Here is a 24,047-nt window from a genome sequence, read left to right on the forward strand (position 1 = left end):
TTCATGGACAAAACCTTTTTTTTTTTGTTTCCCACTCGATGTCTGGAGTTCGCGTTGGAGCCAGGGACGGACCTACGTGGTCTTGTGAACCCCCTCGGCAAAAAATTACACTGTATATATAAAGTAAATTTTCTGTATTTCTGTAGATATATATATTTTGAACCCCCTAAATAACAAAGAGAAGCTAATGGTGCAGTGGCAAGTCACCCAAAAATTAAGTTGTGCGTCACTAGTTCGAATCTCGTTTTAAACCCAAAAAAAATCAAGGTTCCCATTTCTAGGCTTATTTACACGTTTATACTTTTATTTTTTGAACCCTCTGAACGAAAATCCTGGGTCCGCCATTGGTTGGAGCCCTAACGGTTTATTCACGAGTGACACTCCCAACAAGATTTTCCCAATATCCAACGCTCAAACTTAAAACCTCTAATTACGGATGAAGCAGACTCACCATGTTACACCACAACCCATATTGATACGACAAAAACTTTCATTATAGCTCGAAGAAACACGTAAGGTTCCCCATATTTGATTTGTGATGTTAACCTCATAATTCTAAAAGGTAATGTAAGCGTGCAAAAGTTTCCTCAATCGAACAAGACAAAAGTTGGCTGTTAGTGCAAAGAGAGAAAGGAGGTTGACTTGTAAGACCTATCCCTCAAGCCAAATTGCATGTGTATATACATAGTTCGAGCTCAATATAATTTTTTTAAAAATATTATGAATATATGTTAAAGTTGGTGTTGTTAAAGAAAATATATCAATTGAAATATGATGCAAAACTGTTAAAACTACCTAAGTCCCAAACGCAAATCACTCAATTAAAAGTTAAATTCAATTAATAAGTCTGATCACATCAATTATACAAAAATCTCGAGCATATGCTGGTGACCTATGTTGTTCGGAATCTTCAAAAATGTCTGCAGATGCGTATCAGATTCTCCAAAAATAATATATTTTTTAAAAATCCAACATGAATACAGTAACGTAAATGAAGAGTCCATGCAACTTAGCTAATGACCATAAATTCCTAATTAAGAAACTTTATGAGTGAAAATGTCATCTAAATACAGATGGATATATAAGAAAAAGAAAAAGGAGTGATACATTGGATGGTTTTCAATCAATGCCGTGTGAATAATCATCACTTGACTTGGTTTTCGATTTATGATTTGATTGATTGATATTTTTTTCAGATTTAATTCATATAAGTTGGTTGCCACCAAAATATTATGCTTATTTGGCAATAAATCTTAGTTATGAATTTAAAAGTTGTGGCTAATATCTAACGACTACAAATATTCAAATTATGTGACTATTTATAAATTCGTAAGATTTCTTAGTAATAAAAATTAAATTGATAAAGATAATTCCTCCTATGTTTTATATTTGTTAAATTTCAGGTGAATAATTCTCATAAGGAAGTAAGTTATATTTTTTACAAAATAATTTTTGTGTTCTGAAATTAAAGTTTTTGCCTCTATCAACATAATTACGTAGGAACTAAGTAATATCTGTAATGACATAACTTGTGTGTTCTGAATTGAACTTTTGACTCTATTGGCTTAAGTTCTGTAGGAATGAAGTTATGCGGTAAACTTTTGCCTCTATCATGATTAGTTCAGAAGGAATTAAACGTCATAACTTGCGTTATATTATGATATGAAAATATAAATATATACCCCGTGAAAATTATTGTTACTTCGATGTGAGAGTAGTTTCGACCTTTGTTACGTAAAGTGCTAAAGTACAAAGATTAAAAGGAATTATTATTGTGAGATAAATTAGGAACTAAACTAGGATACACTTTATTTTCTATAATATTGACATATTGACATTTTTAATAATTATTTTAAAGTGTAGATGTTTTTAATAATTATGTTAGAAATTTTTACTACAAATTTAGGAGGGGTAGTTAAACACCATCCCAAAATAAAGATATTTGTGCGAATGACCCTAGTTTTTGTTGGGCTATCAAATTATCAATAGACATGTCCCTTTCATAAGGCCCCTCTTTTTGTCCTGGCCCATTAGAAATTTAGACATGTGTACTGGGCCCATAGGTCCCACAATGAAAAAGAATCTTAATGGGCTGGCCCACTTAAAGCTCCTTTTCCTCTGCATGAGATGATGGGCCATGATATGGACCTGGCCCAAAGAATATTGTAGGTGGGTCCTAGCTTTTGGGCTCCTTTTACTTCCTGTTTTCCCTGTTCCTAGATTTCAATGCATTTTCCCTTTTTTCTCCTTTTCTTCTAAATAAAGTTAAACAAAATTGATTAGAATTAGTTAAATAATAGTAATAATAATTAAAAAAAGTTAACAAATTGAAAAATGAAATAAATTACTTTTGTTCTTTTATTAGGGGCATAGGGACCCTTAATTAGTTTAGAAAGAAAGAGAGTACTCAAAGGGGAGGACCTTAGTAAGTGATGTATTATAACGAGGGATCGTGATGAATTGCTAAGTAATTTTTTATTTTAAATTAAAAATATTGAATTCAACCGTATCTTTATTAAGGAGCGTGTTAGTGTTGAATTTCCGAATACAAATTCAAATTTAATCGAAATTCATCACAAATATCATACATCATATGGAAAAAAAAAATCTTTTTATATATCTTTCGATGTCTAATTTGATGCACTCACTAAAATAAGTCATCTATTAATTATAAGAGGCATTTGATTAAACTATTTTATAGTTTAGCGAAGAATCAAAGAAAAATTGCTCTCTTAGAATCATTACTTTTTTTTTATTCAGTGCTCAAAATTTAAATTCGCGTTGAAAAATCTACCAAGTAAACCTTTCGAATTATCGTGAACACATGATTTTAATTAATATTATTCCACAACTAGTTTTATTAGTATTATTATTATTATTGTTCAAGCAACTAGTTTTATTTTTGTACCAATATTTTATAATTACCACTTGAATCTATGAAAAAAATAAAAATAAAAATAAAAGACAATGCTCATGATCATATAATCTAGTTGTCTCCTTCTTCTCAACAATTTATAATTTAATAAAATATTAAAAGACCAGACAGTGAACGAGATATACATATTGTAATTTGTAACGAATATTTGTTTTTACTTTATTCCATAAAATCTCGAAATGATACTAAACTTATGTTTTCATATTTGGATTTCACATGGTTTCATGTGTTGAGAAATTTCCAGAGAATAATCCTAGGATCAAGCTACTATTAATAAAACACTAAATATCTGTATTGTCTCATAATATTATAAGTGATTAATTTATTTACGTGATAAATTTGAGAATATGCTTAAAGCTTTTCTAAAATTTGAGTCAAAAGTATTTAATATGAATATTTTATCATGCATTCAGATATTCAAATTAAAACATGTTACAGTTTGATATTAAATAAACTTTAATAGCAAATTTATGAGATTGGTATATTCTGCATTAATTAAACCTTATCACCAGATCGGGATACTATTATGATAATGTGTACATATTAATTCTATCCTCGACCAGGAGCTGATCTAGGAGTCACGAGGGATTCACCCGAATCGCTTTGTAAATTGTATATTTAATAATTTTTTTGTTATGTATAAATATAAATTTTGAATTCTCTGAACATAAAATTAGAAATTAACTCAATGATTTAGGCACTTCAGAATTCACCTTGACATTTGAAGTTCATAATTTCAGTCAAATTATGAAAAATGATTTGTTAGGACCGAAAATAAGCAGGTGTAATGCGGAAGCTAGCAAAGCAAACCTCGAAAGATCCCGAGTAAGAAGACAAACGAGAAACACATCAAAAGAGATAGATTTAACGTGGTTCGGACAATTCAACCTACGTCCACAAAGGAGATGAGCAATCCACTATAAATATGAGAGTACAAAATATAGAGAGAAACAACCTCAACCAATTCACTCGGAATACATGGGAGGTTCACACAAGTGATAACGTATCAAACTTGTGACCCATAAATTCTCCCCCTAACCAAAAACTCTCAAAGTTCTAGGACTACATTGTGAATGCTGATTAAGTTAGAAGGAACAAACCTCTATTTATAGAGTCCTAAACCTTTTCCTACAAGAAAAGGACTAGCCAATCCAAAACCTTTTCCTAAAAGGAAAACCTATTTATGGTAATAAATTCAAGGCAAATAAAACCCAACAAATCTCCCTCTTGGCTTGAATTTCGGACAAAATAAATTTGTCCACCTTCTTCACATAATCTTCAACAGCTTGCTTCTCCTCTCCATAATCTCCTCCATCAAATCTATGTATCAACACAGAGAACTTCTCTGAAACAATTTCTCCAACAAAAATCTTCATTACTGTCAAAAAGGTTGCGGCTAAAACTACACCCGCCAAGATGAACATCCATCTGTAACCTAGTTCCATCATTGAACCATGGCTTTGATACCACTTGTTGTGACGAAAAAATGAAAACGAAAAACTAAAATAAAGAACACCAAGTTTAACGTGGAAAAATCCTTCAAAACGAAGATAACCACCACGGGATCGACAAGATCCGAATTGCTTCACTATAACAATAAGAGAGTTACAGTTATTCTTCTAATGGCTACACAACAAGTGCCAAAAGAGAACAAACAATAGCTACACCAACAAAAGATAAATAGAAAGAAACACCACCCAAACCCAGCTGCTGTTCGGGGCCTAAAACAGGATCTTTCTGACTTCCGAATCCGATCTCCACCGTTCAAATCAACCACCAAGATGTCAGGAACACTCAGTAAAAATTTCAGCCCGATCCAACGGTTAGTTAATCGGAAAACACGATCTGAAGGTTGCTGGACGGAATAAAAGACTGCAGCAAAAGAACCCTTTTTTCTTCTCTCTTATCTCTTGTTGAAAGCTCTCTCAAAAACTACTCTTACGTCCTAATGTCTTTCAAAGACAATATTAATGAGCAATCTGAATTATTCTCTCAAGACCATCCTCTATTTATAGAGTTGTGCGTTTCATTACAAAGCCAAAACCAACTCCAAATAGGATTACTATTCCAATCCTTTTCCTAATAGAATTGGAAACCAAATAAAGAGAATAATTCCAATCCTTTTTCAAGTAGGATTAGGCCATGGGCCTTTGGCTGGAACACGGGCAATAGCCCAACAAACTCCCCCTCCAGCCAAGGGGCCAAATGGACTTCAAGTGGAGGAACTCTTGACAGGCTTCATGCCTGCCGCACTTCTACAAAATTCATGCTTGTCTACGATCACCACTTTTGTAAGCATATCTGAAGGATTGTCATCAGTGTGTATCTTCTCAACCTCAAATAATTTCTCCTCCAGGGCCATTCTAATCCAATGATATTTTCTGGTAATATGCTTGGACTTAGAATGAAAGGTAGAGTGCTTGGTGAGATAAATAGCACTTTGATTATCACAAAGATAGACAAACCTTGATTGTTCAAAATCAAGATCTTTGATAAACTCCTTCAGCCAAAGCAATTCTTTGGCACCTTCAGTGATGACAATATATTCAGTTTCTGTGGTAGATAGAGCTATGCACTTTTGAAGTCTTGATTGCCAAGAAATAGCTCCCCCTCCAAAAGTGATCAAATAACCAGAAGTGGATTTTGAATTATCAAGATTTCCTCCCAAATCAGAGTCTGTGTATCATACAAGTTCAGACTTGCCACTACCAAAGCACAACTCCATATCTGAAGTACCCTTCAAATATCTTAGTATCCATTTCATTGCAACCCAATGTTCTTTCCCAGGATTGGAAAGAAATTTGCTAACGGTACCAACAGCATGTGCAATATCTGGTCTAGTGTAAATCATAGCATACATCAAACTACCAACCGCGGAAGAGTATAGAATACTTGACATCTCATTCTTCTCTTCATTAGTAGATGGACTTTGGGTCGTACTCAACTTAAAGTGTTTAGGAAGAGGTGTACTAACCACTTTTGCCTCTGTCATGTTGAACCTCTCGAGTACTTTCTCAATATACTCCTTTTGGGATAGTGATAACTCCTTCTTGTGTTTATCTCGATGAATTTGTATGCCTAAGATCTTCTTTGCTGGCCCCAAGTCCTTTATCGCAAATGATTTGCTTAACTCTTTCTTAAGGACTACAATTCTAGATTTATTTTTGCCAACAATCAACATATCATCCACATAAAGTAGTAAGATAATAAAATCATCATCAGAGAACTTCTGAAAGAATACACAATGATCTGAAGAAGTTTTCTTGTATCCCTGATTTTCAATGACAGATTCAAACTTCAAGTACCACTGCCTTGGAGCTTGTTTCAAGCCATACAAGCTCTTTCTCAATTTGCAAACATGGTTTTCTTTTCCTTTAACGATGAAACCTTCAGGTTGCTCCATATAGATCTCCTCTTCTAAATCACCATGAAGAAAGGCAGTCTTGACATCCAACTTCTCAACCTCTAAATCTAGACTTGCGGCTAAGGCTAGAACCATACGAATAGAGGGCATTTTCACAACAGGAGAGAAAATTTCATCAAAGTCAATTCCCTTTCTTTGACCAAAACCTTTGACAACTAACCTAGCCTTGTATCTAGGTGCAAATGTATGTTGCTCTTGCTTTAATCTGAAGATCCATTTATTTGTTAAAGCTTTCTTACCTTTCGGTAGCTTCACTAGCTCATATGTGCCATTCTCGTGAAGTGACTTCATCTCGTCTTCCATGGCTTCTACCCACCTATCTCTATGAGTATCTAGCATGACTTCATCATAACCTTCAGGTTCTCCCATGTCAGTCAAAATGATATACTCATTAGGAGAATAACGAGTTGAGCTTCGCATTTCTCTAGTGGATCTTCTACAAGAGGTTTCTGGAGCATCCAAATTTGTCATCTCAGCATTAGTTGGTTGATGATCAACCACAACATCACCAATAGGAACAACTATAGGTTCTACACCCTGATCATTATCTAGTGTTCCTTCATGTGCTAAAGATGTATCAATAATAGGAACTGGATCAACATCAACTAAGCTCTCATCAATCTGAGAATCTGGTTTCTCAACCTTGTCAATATCTTCAATAGTTTGATCTTCAAAAAACACAGCATCACGACTTCTAATGAGCTTCTTATCAATTGGATCATAAAAGCGATATCCAAACTCATCTTGACCATAACCAATGAAGATGCACTGCTTAGTTTTAACATCCAATTTCGCCCTCTCATCTTTTGGAACATGCACACAAGCTTTACAACCAAACACTTTCAAGTAATCATAAGAAACATCCTTACCAAACCAAACTTCGTTTGGTACATCACCATCCAAAGCAATAGCAGGAGACAAATTGATAACATAAGCAACAATGTTAAGTGCTTCAGCCCAAAATGAATTTGTAAGTTTAGCCTCTGAAAGCACACATCTAACTCTCTCAACTAAAGTTCTGTTCATCCTTTCTGCCAGGCCATTTAATTGAGGAGTCTTCTGATGACGAATTCCTTGCGATTTGCAGTAGTTATCAAAGGGACCAATATACTCACCACCATTATCAGTGCGAATACATTTTAATTTCTCTCCCGTGTGTCTCTCAGATAAGGCTTGAAACTCCTTAAACACATCAAGTACTTGATCTTTGGATTTTAAAGGATATACCCAAATCTTGCGAAAATGATCATCAATGAAAGTTGCAAAGTAAAGCGCACCACTTGTTAGGACCGAAAATAAGCAGGTGTAATGCGGAAGCTAGCAAAGCAAACCTCGAAAGATCACGAGTAAGAAGACAAACGAGAAACACATCAAAAGAGATAGATTTAACGTGGTTCGGTCAATTTAACCTACGTCCACAAAAGAGATGAGCAATCCACTATAAATATGAGAGCACAAAATATAGAGAGAAACAACCTCAACCAATTCACTCGGAATACATGGGAGGTTCACACAAGTGATAACGTATCAAACTTGTGACCCATAAATTCTCCCCCTAACCAAAACTCTCAAAGCCCTAGGACTACATTGTGAATGCTGATTAAGTTAGAAGGAACAAACCTCTATTTATAAAGTCCTAAACCTTTTCCTACAAGAAAAGGACTAGCCAATCCAAAACCTTTTCCTAAAAGGAAAACCTATTTATGGTAATAAATTCAAGGCAAATAAAACCCAACATAATTTTCTTTATCACAAAGAACGTTTTTGAATGAAAAATATTTTCCTAATACTATGCACAACCAAAATCAAATGACAATTGTTTAGTGTTTTCAAACATGCTATTTTAATTTGATAGTAACTTGGTGTTGAGTAAATTCTATAGTTGAGTTAATTCTAACTATGCTAATTAAGTCTAATGCAAAGATATAACAATAATACGTTTCAAAGGAGAAAACATATCCGTTCCAAAAGACAAACAAGGGGGTTTCTGTAAAAGTGAAGTAATGGCCTTTAATGCCATTAACCTTGACAATCCGTTTCTCAAAATGAAAAATTAGCTCTTCTATTTGAAACTCCTCCTCTTGAAATATCTATATAAGCATGACCTTTTGTGAGCATAAGAGATATACAACAAAAATCAAAAGAAGAGAAAAAGTTTTCCTCCTTTCTTTTCTTAAGCTTATTCTAATTAGAATATTTTTGGGCAATTGGTATTGGACAATCTCCAAACTTTCAGCCAAGAGTGCACGTAATTGAGAATAACTGTGGAACCTTGGGGAGCGATCGGTTACTACGATTTGCACCGGAGTCGGACCGAAATCGCTTTTAAGGCAATGGCTTGCCATGACACAGTGTTTGTGATAAGATATTTACTACTTTGTAATTCCAATCCAATATCGATGTTGTAGTATTTTTCCCAACACTTGGAACATCTTAATGTTTCTTTCCAGTATAATTATCATGCTTTTTAATCAACTTGGCAAATTCTTAATGACCTCTTGTCCAATTTGAAAGTCAGTAAGGATTACTTAAGAAAAATGAAAACCTAATTAGGAATCCTTAACTTGGATAATTATTAACATTTACTATTAGTGGTAAAATAAAAAAAAATTAATAAGGTATAATAAAATATAAAAAATCAAGAACAAACTAAGGAAATTTAGCATTTAATATATATACATATGAATAACGTTCATTTTGTATATATAATGTAATTTTTTCATTCAAAAAATGAACTCCTTGTACTAGGGATAACTCAAGGGTAAGACTAGTAAAGTGTTTGCTTTATGCCCCCCAAATTTTGAGACTCCAAAATTTTTAATAAAGTGTTTTATCATTTTAGTTTCACTTAATATTATATTGAAGCTTGTTAAAAAAAAAGAAGAAAAACTATCTAGTTTTTATCAAAAATATTTTAGGACTTTAAATTAAACAACTCAAACTTCATATTAATAAATAATTTTTTTACAAGAACATCCAAATTCCAAAGTAGTGCATTTCAAACAAATGGCTAATATTTTATTAATTAAATTATTTTTTACTTTTATAAATAATAATAATATTACTATATGAAGTTAAATATTTTATGACTTTTAAAAATACTACACTAGAAACAAGTAATATGTAAGAACAAAAACTATCATTCTAAATATTTATTGTGTTTATGTATATATTTATATATTTAATATCTCTTATTATAATTTAATTTTAGGCCACTAATTTTATTGAGATGCCCTTATCAGGTAGCCTATAGTCACGTAGATCTTGCTTTGCTTGAATCTACTCAATTGGACTTATTTGAAGCTATTTTAGAAATAATAATATATAATTCATAGTTCAATGATATAAAGGAGGATATATCATAAAACAATCACCTAATGAATTAGACTAAGCTTTGAAAAATAGTCAAATATAAATGATGTATCAAGTCAAAATAGGCCTACAAATTCAAATGCAAAAGATTGTATATGAAGTTATATGCGTACCTTTTTTCTTTTACTAACTTAATGTATAAATATTTTTAAAATTATCATACTATGTATGAATAAAGTCAGGTCTATGAAGCCTATAGATAACCAATTTTCACCAATTAGAGGTAGAGGAGAGAGATTATTAACAATGATAAACTTCAAATTCCAAATCTAAGAAGGAGAACTTGCAGATGATGAAGTTTTGGAATTTCGAAAGGAGTGTTTGTAACTTTTATGTTCAAATCCTTTTGGAAATGAACATGAGGACATTTCTATCTAACACTTTGCTAAATTTTGCATGAACAAGAAGACATTTTAATAAAAAAGACAAATACAAATAATGCTGATTCACAGGGCGAAAAACTCAAAGGTCACCTGCAAACATAAAATCTTCTCGCATACTAGTCTGATGGATAATTGCTCGATGTGTGGTATTAGTACTTTCGAGTGCTCAATCTATTGAACATTTTAATAAAAAACAAATGCAAATAATGTTGATTCACACGGCGAAAAACACAAAGGTCACCTGCAAACATAAAATCTTCTCGCAATATACTAGTCTAATGGATAATTGCTCGATGTGTGGTATTAGTATTTTCGAGTGCTCATTCTATTGAACAAATAACTAAAAGACAACATATAGTGCAGAAGGTAAAGTGGAAGGCAAAATCATATACATTTGAAGAAGCATACATGCCAAGAACTATCAGCATATCTAAAGGCAAAAATGAAGAATCAAAATTACTACACTAGAAATAATCTTTAAAGGGGAAATTCAATCATCAAAACATTATAGATCCGAAAAGAACACATGCCATCAACAAAAACCAGAAAATGGAAGAGGATTACCTATCAAACAGAGCAAGAAAGTACAACTGCAGAAATACGAAGCAACAACAATGACTGATGTACAAAATAAGGCTGGAGCTGGTGCAATGATCATATTGGCGAGCTACCAAGGAAGAATTGATGACATCTCCTCACTTTAGAATATGGTTTTCTTTCTGCTTTTGAACCTAAGGCACTTTCCTTTTTTATTTTTGAAGTTATGCAGACTTTTTCACTTAATAAAATAGCCTGCTGGGGATTGATTTTTTTTTTTATAAGTTGAGGAATTCATCCGAGCTTTTTTCAGTTAAAAATTATATTATTTATATATGATTAAAATTTATTTTTTATTTATATATAATAGATGTCGAATTTGTTTTATGCAAATTTAAGTGTTGAGCATCAAAGAAGGCTAAATCCTCCTATGCAAGAGGTGATGAAGAAAGAGATCATCAAGTGGCTAGACGCTGGAGTGGTATATCCTATTGCAGACAGAAAATGGGTAAGTCCCGTACAATGTGTACCGAAAAAAGGAGATCACAGTGGTTGCAAATGAAAAAGGAGAACTTGTACCTATGCGGCCGCTCACCGGGTGGCGAGTATGTATGGACTACCGGAAAGTGAACGCATGGACCGAGAAAGATCACTTCACAATGTCATTTATGGACCAAATACTTGATAGGCTTGCGGGACATGGATGATACTGCTTTTTAGATGGCTATTCCGGATACAACTAGATTTCCATTGCACCGGAAGATCAAGAGAAAACTACGTTTACATGCCCCTATGGGACTTTTGCGTTCAAGAGGATGTCGTTTGGGCTATGCAATGCTCCGGCGACATTTCAATGATGTATATATGCTTTCAATTTTTGCAGATATGGTGGAGGACTCAATGAAGGTATTCATGGATGATTTTTCAATCGTTGGTAATTCGTTTGAAACGTGTCTTGAACATCTTCGTCACCATTAATACGTAAAACTTAAGTTCCTCCTAACATATTATCTAGGTTTAAAGAAATATCATTCAAAAGGACAACTTATACATATTTGTTATTCAGAGATGTTATACAATGAATTTGTTCATGGCCTATATATGGATAGAGAGCAATATGAAAAAAATTTATACAAATATTAGCCTAATTTTTAATGAGCTGACAAATAGATAGGCAGGTCAATAATCAACTTAAACCTAGATGAATTAGACAAATTATAATTTTATGCATTAATTCTGCCACCTCGCATAATTTTAACCAACAACCAAAACATAATTTGACGTGTTTACATTATATTGAACAACTGGAAATTGAGGTTAATTAATTTCAATATCTGCTTATCTTATTTCCAATTTTTCCTGGTAAGAGAATCATCTTATAATTATATTAGTAACATATTTTTATTTTTCTATTCTAGTGTATGAATGTGTTCATGTTTTAGTTCACGTGTATTTTTGCAGCAATGAGAAATTTGTGTTATAATGTTAAAACCAAAAAAAGAAATAGTATAATATATATATATGTATAAACCATGGAAATTATTAATCTAAGACAGTCAAAAGGTATCAACTAAACAATATTTTATATAATTCCTCCATTTTTAACTAAATGTTTTGAGCCATGGATTACATGTTTTTTTTTATTTTTTTGATAGAGACCACATTTCCTCTTTTATTTCTTTTTTTATTGATATGACCTTATGAAAATTTGTCACGATCCAAAAATAGACGTGATGACACTTGTCTTATCCCACCAAGACAAGTCGGCCTAAAACTCAACCCTTACAATAAAATGCGGAAATTTTTATAATCAACTCAACAATATCCTAAAAATCTGATTGTCACGTGTACAAGCATCTAATGTGTTATAACAAAATTGAAGGAAAATACAAGTACAATGGCATTGTTTCTAGAATAGAACAAGATCATAATTAAGGAGAAAGAAGGTTCGCTTAAATGAAAAACAACTACCTCACAAACCTCCACAAGAAACCTCAGACAAGGACAAGAGAAAATATCACAAAAGTCCGGGCTAGTAACCTACAAAAAAATGTAGTAGCAAGGGGTGAGTACCAAACCACACAGTACTCAGCAAGTAAACTTCTAAACACAAGCTAAGGGGATAGAATACGGGTACTCCTTACACACCAACCGAACCTCCACAACTACAATCTGCATAAAACCAGCCCAACCTAACAATTCATAGTTACATAGAACCCAACTCAACAACAATCACTTTAACAAATTACATATCTTCAACAACAAACTCAATATTCATCAATCACAATTTCCACAAAAAGGCACTCACAAATATCAGCAACACACAAGATCAAGTTCATCAAATAGAGGTAATCAAATATCAAGTACTTTTCAACCACAAATAAAACACATAATCATCAAGAATGAAGGATGTCATGGGATCCAATGCAATATGACACCATGAAATGATATACCTCAAAATACCAAGTACTCTCTCAACCGTATATACATGATACTTCTCGAAAATACATTGAGAGTTCATGACCCATGGGGGACTCGCGAGGTCCATATACCGACACGGACGATCTCCACATGTCTGTGTGGACGATCTCAACGCACTATCATAAATCAAACAAATTTCGCACGGACGATCTCCACGTGCCCAACTTATACTCAATCTCATGTCAATGCATGTGCACAATATAATTTCAAATAAAGGGGGTGATGATCTCAATCAAATATCAATATGAAATGTAATCACCTCAGCTATCACAAGTATACGGGTTCAATAAAGAACACAATCACACATAAACAATTAATCACATTGCCTTTTATTACCCCTTTTTCATCATTAGAATTAATCAATGTGGACAAGTTAACCCATCACCAAGTCTCATTATCCCCAAACACATATTACAAGGAAATACACGAATTACATACACTTAACAAGGGTTTAGAAATCCACTTGCCTCAATTAATCAACAATTCACACCGGGAGTTGAGTCTTCCCCTTTCGTTTGGCTTCCAAATGAATGCAATCTATTCAAACAAATATTCACAATAAGATTTCAAAACTAACAACACCCATATGTGTCTAGCCTTGACCCAAAAACTCACTCAATCTATAACAAAGTCTAGAGTTAAGTCATAACTTCTCCAAACACTACAACTCTAATAGTTTTCATATAATATAATACATCCAATATTTAATTACATATTTCAATATATCAAACTTGAATCATAATTTGATAACTATAAGAAAATTGTGAAACCAAAAATTAATGTCATAACCACTAAACTTAACTACAACATACGACATAAAATTCAAAACCAAAACCATTAGTTGATTATCATAATTAATTAACAATCATGTGGCCATCATTACATAATGATTGGCCACTGATGCATTCCTTTCCAATTCCAAACATACGTACATAAGGTGGCAGAAGTTACTAATTTACAACAATCAAACTTTCAACTCGTTTCACATTCAATTATAATAATAATAATAATAATAATAATAATAATAATAATAATAATAATAATAATAATAACAGTAACGAGACAATATGCACAAACTTGCCTATATTATTAAAAAATTTATCAAAAATCTAGTCTCAAGTGATTAACCCATCATTAGCTTCATTAAATGATACCACCATTACATAATTCTTAAATATAATATACTTACCATTATTTTTTGCTGAAATTTCCAACAACAATAACTAAAATTTAGACTTTCTCTCAAAGATATATAATTATACTAATGTATACTATCTATCCTAGAATTACTACAAATAATAAAAGTTGAACTTGAGGTTTACCTCAAGCACGAAACAATTATCTTGCGGCACCAAACTGCCTTCATGTTGAAGCCGTAGGTTAATTATTGCCAGACTCCTTTCTTATTATTTTTACTAAATAAGATAATATGTATTAAAAGTAATAAATCCTAGTAACTTATTTTAATATTTCAGATTTGGCCCATTATTATTAATAATAAATAAATTACCCGCAAATTAATTAATTATTGTTAAATGACTATTCAAAATTATCAAAAATGACCTTTCGGGTCTAGGTCATTACAAAATTAAAATTGAGAAATATTAAAAACACTTTTGAATTTGACGCAAATTATCAGTTCATCCTCAAATTATTGATAGTTTTAAAAACGCTCATCTATTTGACTAACTAAACTTAGATACATCCCTGGTATATTCCCGATATGCCACATGAAATAACAAGCGGTCTCAAACTCTTGTAGGAGAATGAGATTCTTAATAAAAAGTCGAGAGAAGTGTAGAAAACACCCCTAAACTTGACAAAAATTTAGAGTGTACTTTATTGACATTACAAAATCGAAAGTATTTAATTTCAATTAGTCAAATAAAAAGGTGTTTTTAAGGTTGTCAATAGTTTAGGAAAGAAACTAATAATTTGCACATAAATTAGAAGTGTTGTAAATACTTCTCACAAATTAAAATTAATTAAATCCAAATCTAAACATTAAAATTAATCATATCCAAAACTAAATATCAAACTTTGAATAGGAAACAAAAGAACCAAATATGAATAAGAAACATTACCAAACGTGTAAAGATGAATCAATAAAATTTTAAAAAAGTCACCAAAAAATATGATATAGTGGATGATATTGCTCTTGAATTCGAGCTTTTAAGTATGAAAAGTTCTATTTAAATAGGAAGCAAAAGAACCAAATATGAACAGAAAACATTACCAATCGTGTAAAAATGAATCAATAAAATTAAAATCAAATCTTAAAAAATTAAAATTTCTTAATAGAGAATATTACACTCGAATATAATGTTATGTCGTGCAAATTCAAATTAATCCATCTCTAGCGAATATCAAAGACCAAATAATAAGAAAAAAAAAATACAAATGAATTATTTTAACCTTCTTTCGCTATCAAGAAAGGAGAAAACCCATTCTTTCTTCTTCTTTTTTATTTATTTGAACAAGAAATAGGAAGCTACGTGTCAATTTAATCAACGTCAAAATTATAATTTTGGTCCCAAAAAAAATGTTGTGTCAAAAAAGTGGAGTGATGGGTGTGTTTGTTTGACAATTCCACTCACAAAAGAATATTACTCTCCCTCCCTATCAAAACAATCATTTTATTATAATTAGAAATAATTTAATTTTTTTTAAAAATCATCATTAGTAAAATGATATATATTCGGATAAATATTTAAGAATTGCTTTAAATTATAATATTTTAAAGTATTTTTCTTTTAATATCGTATCAAATTAAATAATATCATATAAAATGAACCAGAGGAAATATATTTATTTGTCTTTATGGTTTTTGTCTTGCACGGCGACGTCGTATTCAAGTGGAAACAATCACTGTCGCTATCCGACGTCGTATAGTGACCTGTTTGTTTGGTTTTATACGTTTACTTGTTGACTTCCACCGCTCACGGGAATCACGCTCCTATATTTTAATACTCGAAAAAATGACCAAAAATACCCTTTCGCCTTTTTGTTTTTCATTGATGTTCGGTATCTGCATTAGAATTTGATTAATTCAGGTTCGTGCTGTATATGGATTATCTTCTTTTTTTTAAAGTTGAGATGAAAATTTGAAACACTCATTCAACATATGATATCTATATTGAAATTTGATTATTCAAGATTTACGTCGATAAGAACAAATTTATTTTACTTTTTCATAGTTCAGATGGAAATTTTACCTAGTCCACTAATGAATGAAAAACGAAGGGGTAACTTTTTCTATTTTTCATAAAAATTCTAAGCCGATAAGTCAAAACAACTATTTGTAATCAAATTTTGAAAATAACTTCATTGTGTAAAAGTTATCTCATATGTATACTTGTAATTTTAATTTTCCTTTGAGTTTCAATTCAATTGTATAACACAATTTTCTTTTTTATTTCAATTCAAAGTCATTTATACCTTTAAAAGATTTGAATTTAAAATTAAAAAATAAAATATAATAAGTTATATATCTTGAATTTAAGTGAATTTGGTGATAGGTTACTTTCGTTGATAAAGTTTCAAGATAAATTATTTAACTCACTTAATCCGTCCATGCCTAAGTCATTATCAAAAAGCTAGTACTTAGCTTGTAAATTTTATTGTTCTCAATTTGATTAGGTAGAAAAACTTTAGAATATATATTTTAAGCTTCTATCCTTTATTTTTATTATTCATATATATGTGTTACTTAACATCAAAGGTCTTGGGTTAATAAATATGATTTTTACACCCTTAACGCAAAGGTCCCATGTTTAATTTATATGAACGAAAAAAAATCTTGAAGTACAGTGCAAATTTAGATTAGTCCAGGCTTGAAGTGATGAGTACTAAGTACTAACACTGATCACGATATATAACCAAACAATTATTTGAATTTTCTTTCAAAAGTTGGACACCTGATGAAAATGTCAATGTGTTATTAACTATCAAAAATTATTGTGAGATAAATATGGTTCATTCTATTAAATTTTTTTTTCATTCCGTAGATCTTATACTAGGTGAATTTTGATTAGTCCGAAACCTAAAGCGAGTGTCAACACCAATTACAACGTATAACCAAACAAATATTTGAATTTTTTTCTTCAAATTTATATTGTAAGCTTGTATTCTTTTATGGTTGTTAGTTGTTACATATTATATTTATATTATACATATATATAAGTATTATTTTTTTATTCTTTTGTATCATCATTAGATTGATATACTCAAGGTGCGCCGCACACACTACTAACCCTTTGACAACCACAAACTAACAAGTAATCGTACACGTTAAAGTCATATTTCTTCATCTTATATTTTTTTAAAAAATTATTATAGCACAACTTTATTATTATTATTATTATTTTAATATTGTTATATCCTCAAAAGCTGGATTCTTTTGATTTTCAATTACGTTTTTTCAACTTGATCTTAATATATTAAACAATTTTAAATTGCAAAAAAATAACTTTAGGTTATACAGAACGCCGTTCTCTTGTGCTTGGAGCTTGACAAAGTTTTATAAATCCCTATAAAAATTAAAAACCAATAAAGCCAAACCTCACTAGCTTTATGAAACAAAAGCCTAATTATTTGATTCCCATTTCCCTAGCTACTTTGATCCTTAATTTTGTCTTTTCCCAAAAACAAATCCCCCCCTATTAGAGTTTTTAAATTTTAAAAGATTTCAAAATCTTCAAAAGGAAAAGTTAAAATTGTGTTTTCAAAAACTCAGAGATATTTAGTACTGATAATATTTATATTTAAATAATTGAATTAATATCATTATATTTAAAATCAATAAAGTCTATAATAACATTTATATGCATTTTCATTATGTTATAAAATTTCCAACATAGTATTAAGCATATATGGAGGGAACAAAGTGGAGCATGCCACCTTTAAGTGTTAGCTATAGTATTAATGAATCTAAAGTATTAAAGATATTCATACTAAAAGTTGATCAAGTGGTGGATTTTCTTAATTAATTGCACCTTTTAATTAAGTGGAGGTAGAGACCATACTACTAAAGCAAACCTATGTGAACATTACCTAAGAAGTAGGAAGAAACAATGATATTCTCTTTTAAGTGGGGATATATATTCTATTTGGATTAAATTATCTGTATTCATTGGTTCGACTAATTCAAGTTTATGATGTATAGGATCCGTTAAAGTGAAAATGCTTCATATCAAGATTTTTTCATTCTTAAAATTAAATTCGAGATATATATATAGTTGAAAGTGAAGAGATCGCACTTCATAATGACATAGTTAGCCATATAAATTAAAGTGTGGTTAATTAAACATCCTTCTACAAGAAATTCTAATTTTCACATGCTTACTAGACAATGGAGAATGAAACATTATAGAATTGATGATTGACTATTCTTTTTATTTCATTTTATGTTTGATTAAATATTACGATAACAATAAAGTTTAATATTATAGAAGAATTTTTAAAAAAGTCTAAAACTTAAACGGTACTATAAAGTAACGTTATTAATAAAATAATGTCAAACGTTAATGTTTCAAGATAATAATGGTGTCATCTTGACTGAAAACGAAAGAGTGCATTTTGAAGGTTTAAAATTTTGAATTAAATCCAAAGTGTTACAAGTGTCCAACTATTGTATTAATCTTTTTTGTAGTATTTTTTTAAATCTTTCTTCTTCTTCTTCTTTTTTATTTTATTTTAATTTTGTAGTAGGCGATGTGTATATATATATATATATTTTATTTTATTTTGGTTTCTCACTCGGTTGTTTAGAGCGAATATGCATTGGAGCTCCTATGGAGTGACACTCCCAACAAAATTTTTTCTATATATACCACAAAGCTCAAACTCAAATTTTCTGATTAAGAGTTAAACACTCTCACCACTCAATTATTATTCATATTGGTAGCAGGTGATATATAATGCATATTGCAATGTAGTAGTTTAGCTGTCACCAATCGAAGTGTGTAAACAAGAGACTCTACACACACCTATCCTTTAAAAAAATAAATCAGTTTCATTCAATTTAATTCAGTTGGACCCCACACCACTTCCCCCCCACCATGCTTGTGTGGGTGCGTGGGTTTGAGGGGGGGGGGGGGTTGTTTACCATCTCTAAAAACCTTAACAAGTATGCCTTGATATAGGAGAAGAAAACAAATGGGGATCTTTCTTTTTGGTAAATTTCAACACTAGGGTTAATATTCCTCTCATCCAAAACTACACTTTGTCTATAGTAATTTTGAGACAAAAGGTAATTCAAATGAACCCCTTCCGTTCTCTAGCTAGCTCCACTTCTGACTATATCTAAGTACAATAAAAAGAAGAAATTGAAATCGTAAACATTTAAACATAATTATGCACTTACAATCTTCCTACAACTTACCTATTGAGTTTCTCAATGATGTCTATATTTTTTAGTTTCCTACGGAGTGTTTTGTATTTAATATTTCTATCAAAATTCGATTATTTAATATATGAAGTCTCTCATCGAGAGATAAAGTGCTTAGTCTGAGTTCACTAGATATTCTTTCCTTTTGGGCTTAATATATAATCTAACCCCTTAAATTTTGTCAAAATATTTGATTTAGATGCTCAAATTAAGTGGTGTATTTCATTTGAATGTCTTAACTTCCAATAAACAATTAGATGTTTTTTATTTAAATTGTGAAGGAGGGAAATTACCTTATTAGACATATATTTATACCATATATATTAGTTCTACCTATACTTTCAAATAATTACGAATCTTATCACAAATTAAGAGTTTTCTACCATATATTTAGGAAGATACATCAAGATACATGTATTTATGCTACTAGATACACTAAAATAGGGAGAGAAATGAGCGAGATGGGAAGGAAAGTGAACGAGACAATTATGTATCCTAGATACATACGAATTAATCTCACTAAACACATGCATATGTATGTATCTTAGTATCTGGTGTGATGAGAGTACTGGCGGTGAGTGAGACAGAAGGGAGGCGAGGGAGGCAAACAAGGTTTGTCTATAGACCTACATTTATACCATACATATTAATTCTAACTATACTCTCAAATAATTACAAATTTTACCACTAATTAATAGTTTTCTATCAAATATCGAGGAAAATATGTGTTTTTGTTATTAGATACACTAAAATAGGGAGAGAGGCGAGCGGGATAGGAAGGAAAGTGAGTGACAAATCATGTATCACATATACATGCAAATTACACTAGGCACATATATTTGTATGTATCTAATTTAATTTGCATGTATCTAGAATACCATATACATATGAGAGTACTGACGAGCGAGATGGAAGGAAGGCGAGAAAGACAAACAAAATTTGTCTATGTAATTCCACATACATGTGAATCAACATGCATACAATGTACCTAAAACAAATTACACCTAATTTTAACCCATAAATTCCAAAAAATTATTTAAAAGCTGTAAAATAATTCAAAAATGGGATCTATGAAATACTTTTAGCTAGCCACCTTTATTTACCATTACAAGGAAAGCTTTTTTCTTCATCATCATAATCATAGATTCTCTTGACCCCGCACCCCACCCCCACCCCCTCCTTTTTTTAGCAGTACAAAAACACAGAATTGTGTAAGATTTCAAAGTACAATGCAAAATGCCAACTTTTACCCAAACTCACACACTTTCCCTCGTCCCCCAACAACCCAACCTGTCTACAGTACCCCACGTGAAAAAAAACCCCACCCCCCTCATTTTTATTCTTTTTCCGCATCGCGTTGTATCTCAATGAATCGTGACAACAAGACCACTCTGGCACTTACAATGCTCTTCACATTATCTCAACTATACAAAAATTAAGAGTCTTATCAATTCCAATCCTCCGAGCAGTACCAATGAAGCGTCGGAGCTTGTTCATCTGTGAATAACAGAGTACTGCAAGATTCTTCGCCACTGAAAAAATTATGCTCCTCCAATTTCACATACTGTGACGAACTAAAATCAACCTCATTTGTTAGAATAGATTTCGGATTCGATTCCAAGAATTGGAAACAATTCAATGAGGAATTAGAATCCGGGGATGATGATCCTGATCCTGACCCTGACCCTGACTTAATCAAGAAAGCTTCGGAAGATGAAATGACAGCGTTATCTTCGTTCAAGATTGCACTTGAATCACTATCTGATGAGCCATCTTTGAAATCAGTAAAAATAATTGAGGGATTCATAATTATTGTCTCAAAGTTGAACTCTGTATTAGAATTGTTGCATTGGTTGCTCTGTTCAGTTTCTTTGTCATCTGATTCGGATTCGAAAGCTTCTTCTTTAACAGCAATTTTGATTTCATTGTTTCCTCCTTGTAGCTTTGATTTTAGCTCATTAATCTACAATGTCGAAACAAAAAATCAGTACATTGTGACAATTCTAGTTAACTAGAACCAAAAAGGGCGCGAGAGGTTCATCTGAATAACATTGCATATATATAAGATCTAAAGTGAAAATTGAATTATTTTTTTTACTTTGTCACATGTTTTACCTTTTTACAACGGGTAGCTACATAATCAAGGATGGTCACTTAAACATCATTAGTAAAAAATAATATTATACATATAGAAAATAATATTGTGTATATAAGTCAATAATGCTTATCAAAATTTCTAATTTCACCACTTCTTTTCTGTATTTTGAATCTCCTTAATTTCAGGTAAAAAATTTTATCTATAGTTTCCCTTTTGGAGAATTAAGTTAAATAGCCGCTTAATCACTTAAAGTCTAAAAGTAGTTACTATATGTATAATGTGTATAGTTTATGTATATCGACTAAATAAAATAAATAATTAATTCGATCGATTACTTGTTTCTACTCAAACCATAGTAAAAAACTTTGAATAATGTAAAAAAGTGTACCTCTTTCAAGAGAGCTTCATTGTCATGTTGGATAGATTCATAATTATGTTTGAGTGAATCAAAATTAGCTTTAAGAACATTGTAATCTCTCTCCAATTGCTTTGTCTTCCACCGTGCACGGCGGTTTTGGAACCAAATCGCCACTTGTCGCGGTTGAAGCCCTAATTCTTGAGCTAATTTCATTTTCCTTTCAGGTTCAAGTTTGTTATCGACTTCAAAATTCTTCTCCAATGCCTTCACTTGATCCACCCTCAACCGCCGCTTTTTCTCCGATCCGACACCGGATTCCTCCACACAGGTGGTGGCTTCATCATCATCTAAGCCTTCTAACATGGATTGAAAGTCCCTTGAATAAACATGGTTGTTCCAATTGTTGTGTTCATCTAAAAAAAAAAACAAGCACAAAAATAACATGAGAAGACATAACAAAAATGAAAGACTGGTCGAATGATAAGCACTCCTCACATATATACTCCTAATAAGGGGTAAAAATAACGTAGATCGAAGATAATTTATGAATTTATGTGTTATACGTTGAAACTTGACCTATAACAATATGTAATTCATCGTATGAGAAGTACATGCTATAATCGATTATATTTAATAGCGTAAAAATTATTTACACTATCATAGTAGAATATTATTTAGTAACAACAAAGTTCAACTTGATAACTAAAGTTTAGGAAGTGGATTAGGAACAATTCAATAATTTTAATTCGAACTTATATACTACTGTAATTTAAACTAAAATTTTGAATTCATGAACTTCAAATCTTAGCTTTGTGCCTAGAATAAGTGCATATGTAAAGGACTGAAGTGTAAAATACTGTTCTTGATCCATCAAAACCAATATATTCCCCATGTTACATGGGGATTAGATATTGGACATGTTATCAAGAATATAACAGAATTTCATAAAAACATAAATATAATTTATTTATTTTTTTAAAAAAGTGAAAAATTCTATTATGTATTTAACCAAGTAAATTAAGCACCTGTAGTATTTTGACACATAGAGGTCAATGGTGCACCCAATGAATCATTGCTACGAAGTCTCTTCATGATGATTTGCAAATTTTCTTTCTTAGAATTGAAAGTTCAATTATTATTATTTTTTTGGATCAAATAATACACCATATTTCTCCTTTTCAATTAATTCCTCCACTTCTAAACCCATAGTAAGAAAAAAAAGAAGAGAAATTAAAAGGGCTAAATACACAATTTAATTATTTCACAAATAATTTTGTGAAAAGAAAATGTTGTGTGTACATATTTAGAAAGAGAAAAAAGTTGAAAAGGAAGGGAAGAAAATGGAGAGAGGAAAATTAGAAATGAGTAGGCAACACAGCTGGCTAAGCTTATTTTTTCCTCTCTTTAAATAAAACCAAATCTGGGGTCAGATGTAGGGTTAGAATCTGACTAAGGTTAGGTACACTTGCAGGGTGTGGGGGTGGGGGTGGGGGGCAAATGAAATGAACTTGAAATTCAGTGCAAATGCAACTTGATTTGCAATGCACATGACTTTTTCCTAGGAGATATTTTACTTTCCTCCATTCAATAACAGTTGTCCACTATTGACTTGATACTTATATTAAGAAGCAGTCCAAATCACCATTATTAAATATTAGCCATCTAACATTAAAAAATAAATAGTATTTAATAACAAGGGTACACCATGATAAATTATTGGGAAAAGGGTCTAAAAAAAATATTGCATCATTATAAATTTTAATATGTCCACGTGGGCACATATATACCTTTAAAGTACACTATTAAATAGTGCAGAGGGGTAAAATGTATTTTCCAAAGTTCGGTATCGTAACAATAATTTCGGTCAAAGTTCGGATATATTTCAGACCTTTTTTCCTAAATTATTCATTGATTTTATAAACTGGACAAATATTTTTAGAACGAGTATTGCTTGATTATCGAGAGATAGTTTGAGGCTTATCCTAAACCGTCTCTTTACTTCATAAAGATAGTTGATTCATTTTCTTTTGGTTTATTAATTGTGGGATTGAGAACTATTTTCTTAGTGAAA

General features: G+C 31.3%; 1 protein-coding gene across 1 annotated transcript; it reads right to left on the bottom strand.

Annotated features, from left to right (window-relative positions):
• Positions 1 to 20,435: 20,435 nt before the first annotated feature.
• Positions 20,436 to 23,352, bottom strand: LOC125867469 (homeobox-leucine zipper protein ATHB-6-like). Its single transcript, XM_049547984.1, has 3 exons — positions 23,002 to 23,352; positions 22,007 to 22,389; positions 20,436 to 21,483 (listed from the first exon to the last, which is right to left on the bottom strand). The coding sequence occupies exons 1-3, from the start codon at positions 23,066 to 23,068 to the stop codon at positions 20,968 to 20,970; spliced, it is 966 nt and encodes a 321-aa protein (XP_049403941.1). The 5' UTR covers positions 23,069 to 23,352; the 3' UTR covers positions 20,436 to 20,967.
• Positions 23,353 to 24,047: the final 695 nt, after the last annotated feature.

This window comes from Solanum stenotomum, chromosome 6, assembly GCF_019186545.1.
Source record: "Solanum stenotomum isolate F172 chromosome 6, ASM1918654v1, whole genome shotgun sequence".
Taxonomy (NCBI): Eukaryota; Viridiplantae; Streptophyta; class Magnoliopsida; order Solanales; family Solanaceae; genus Solanum; species Solanum stenotomum.

Coding starts and splice junctions, on each gene's coding strand:
- LOC125867469 (XM_049547984.1), bottom strand. CDS start 23,068: ATGAAGAGACTTCGTAGCAATGATTCATTGGGTGCACCATTGACCTCT. Junction 22,390..23,001: donor TATGTGTCAAAATACTACAG/GTGCTTAATTTA, acceptor TTTTTTTTTTAG/ATGAACACAACAATTGGAAC. Junction 21,484..22,006: donor ATGAAGCTCTCTTGAAAGAG/GTACACTTTTTT, acceptor TCGACATTGTAG/ATTAATGAGCTAAAATCAAA.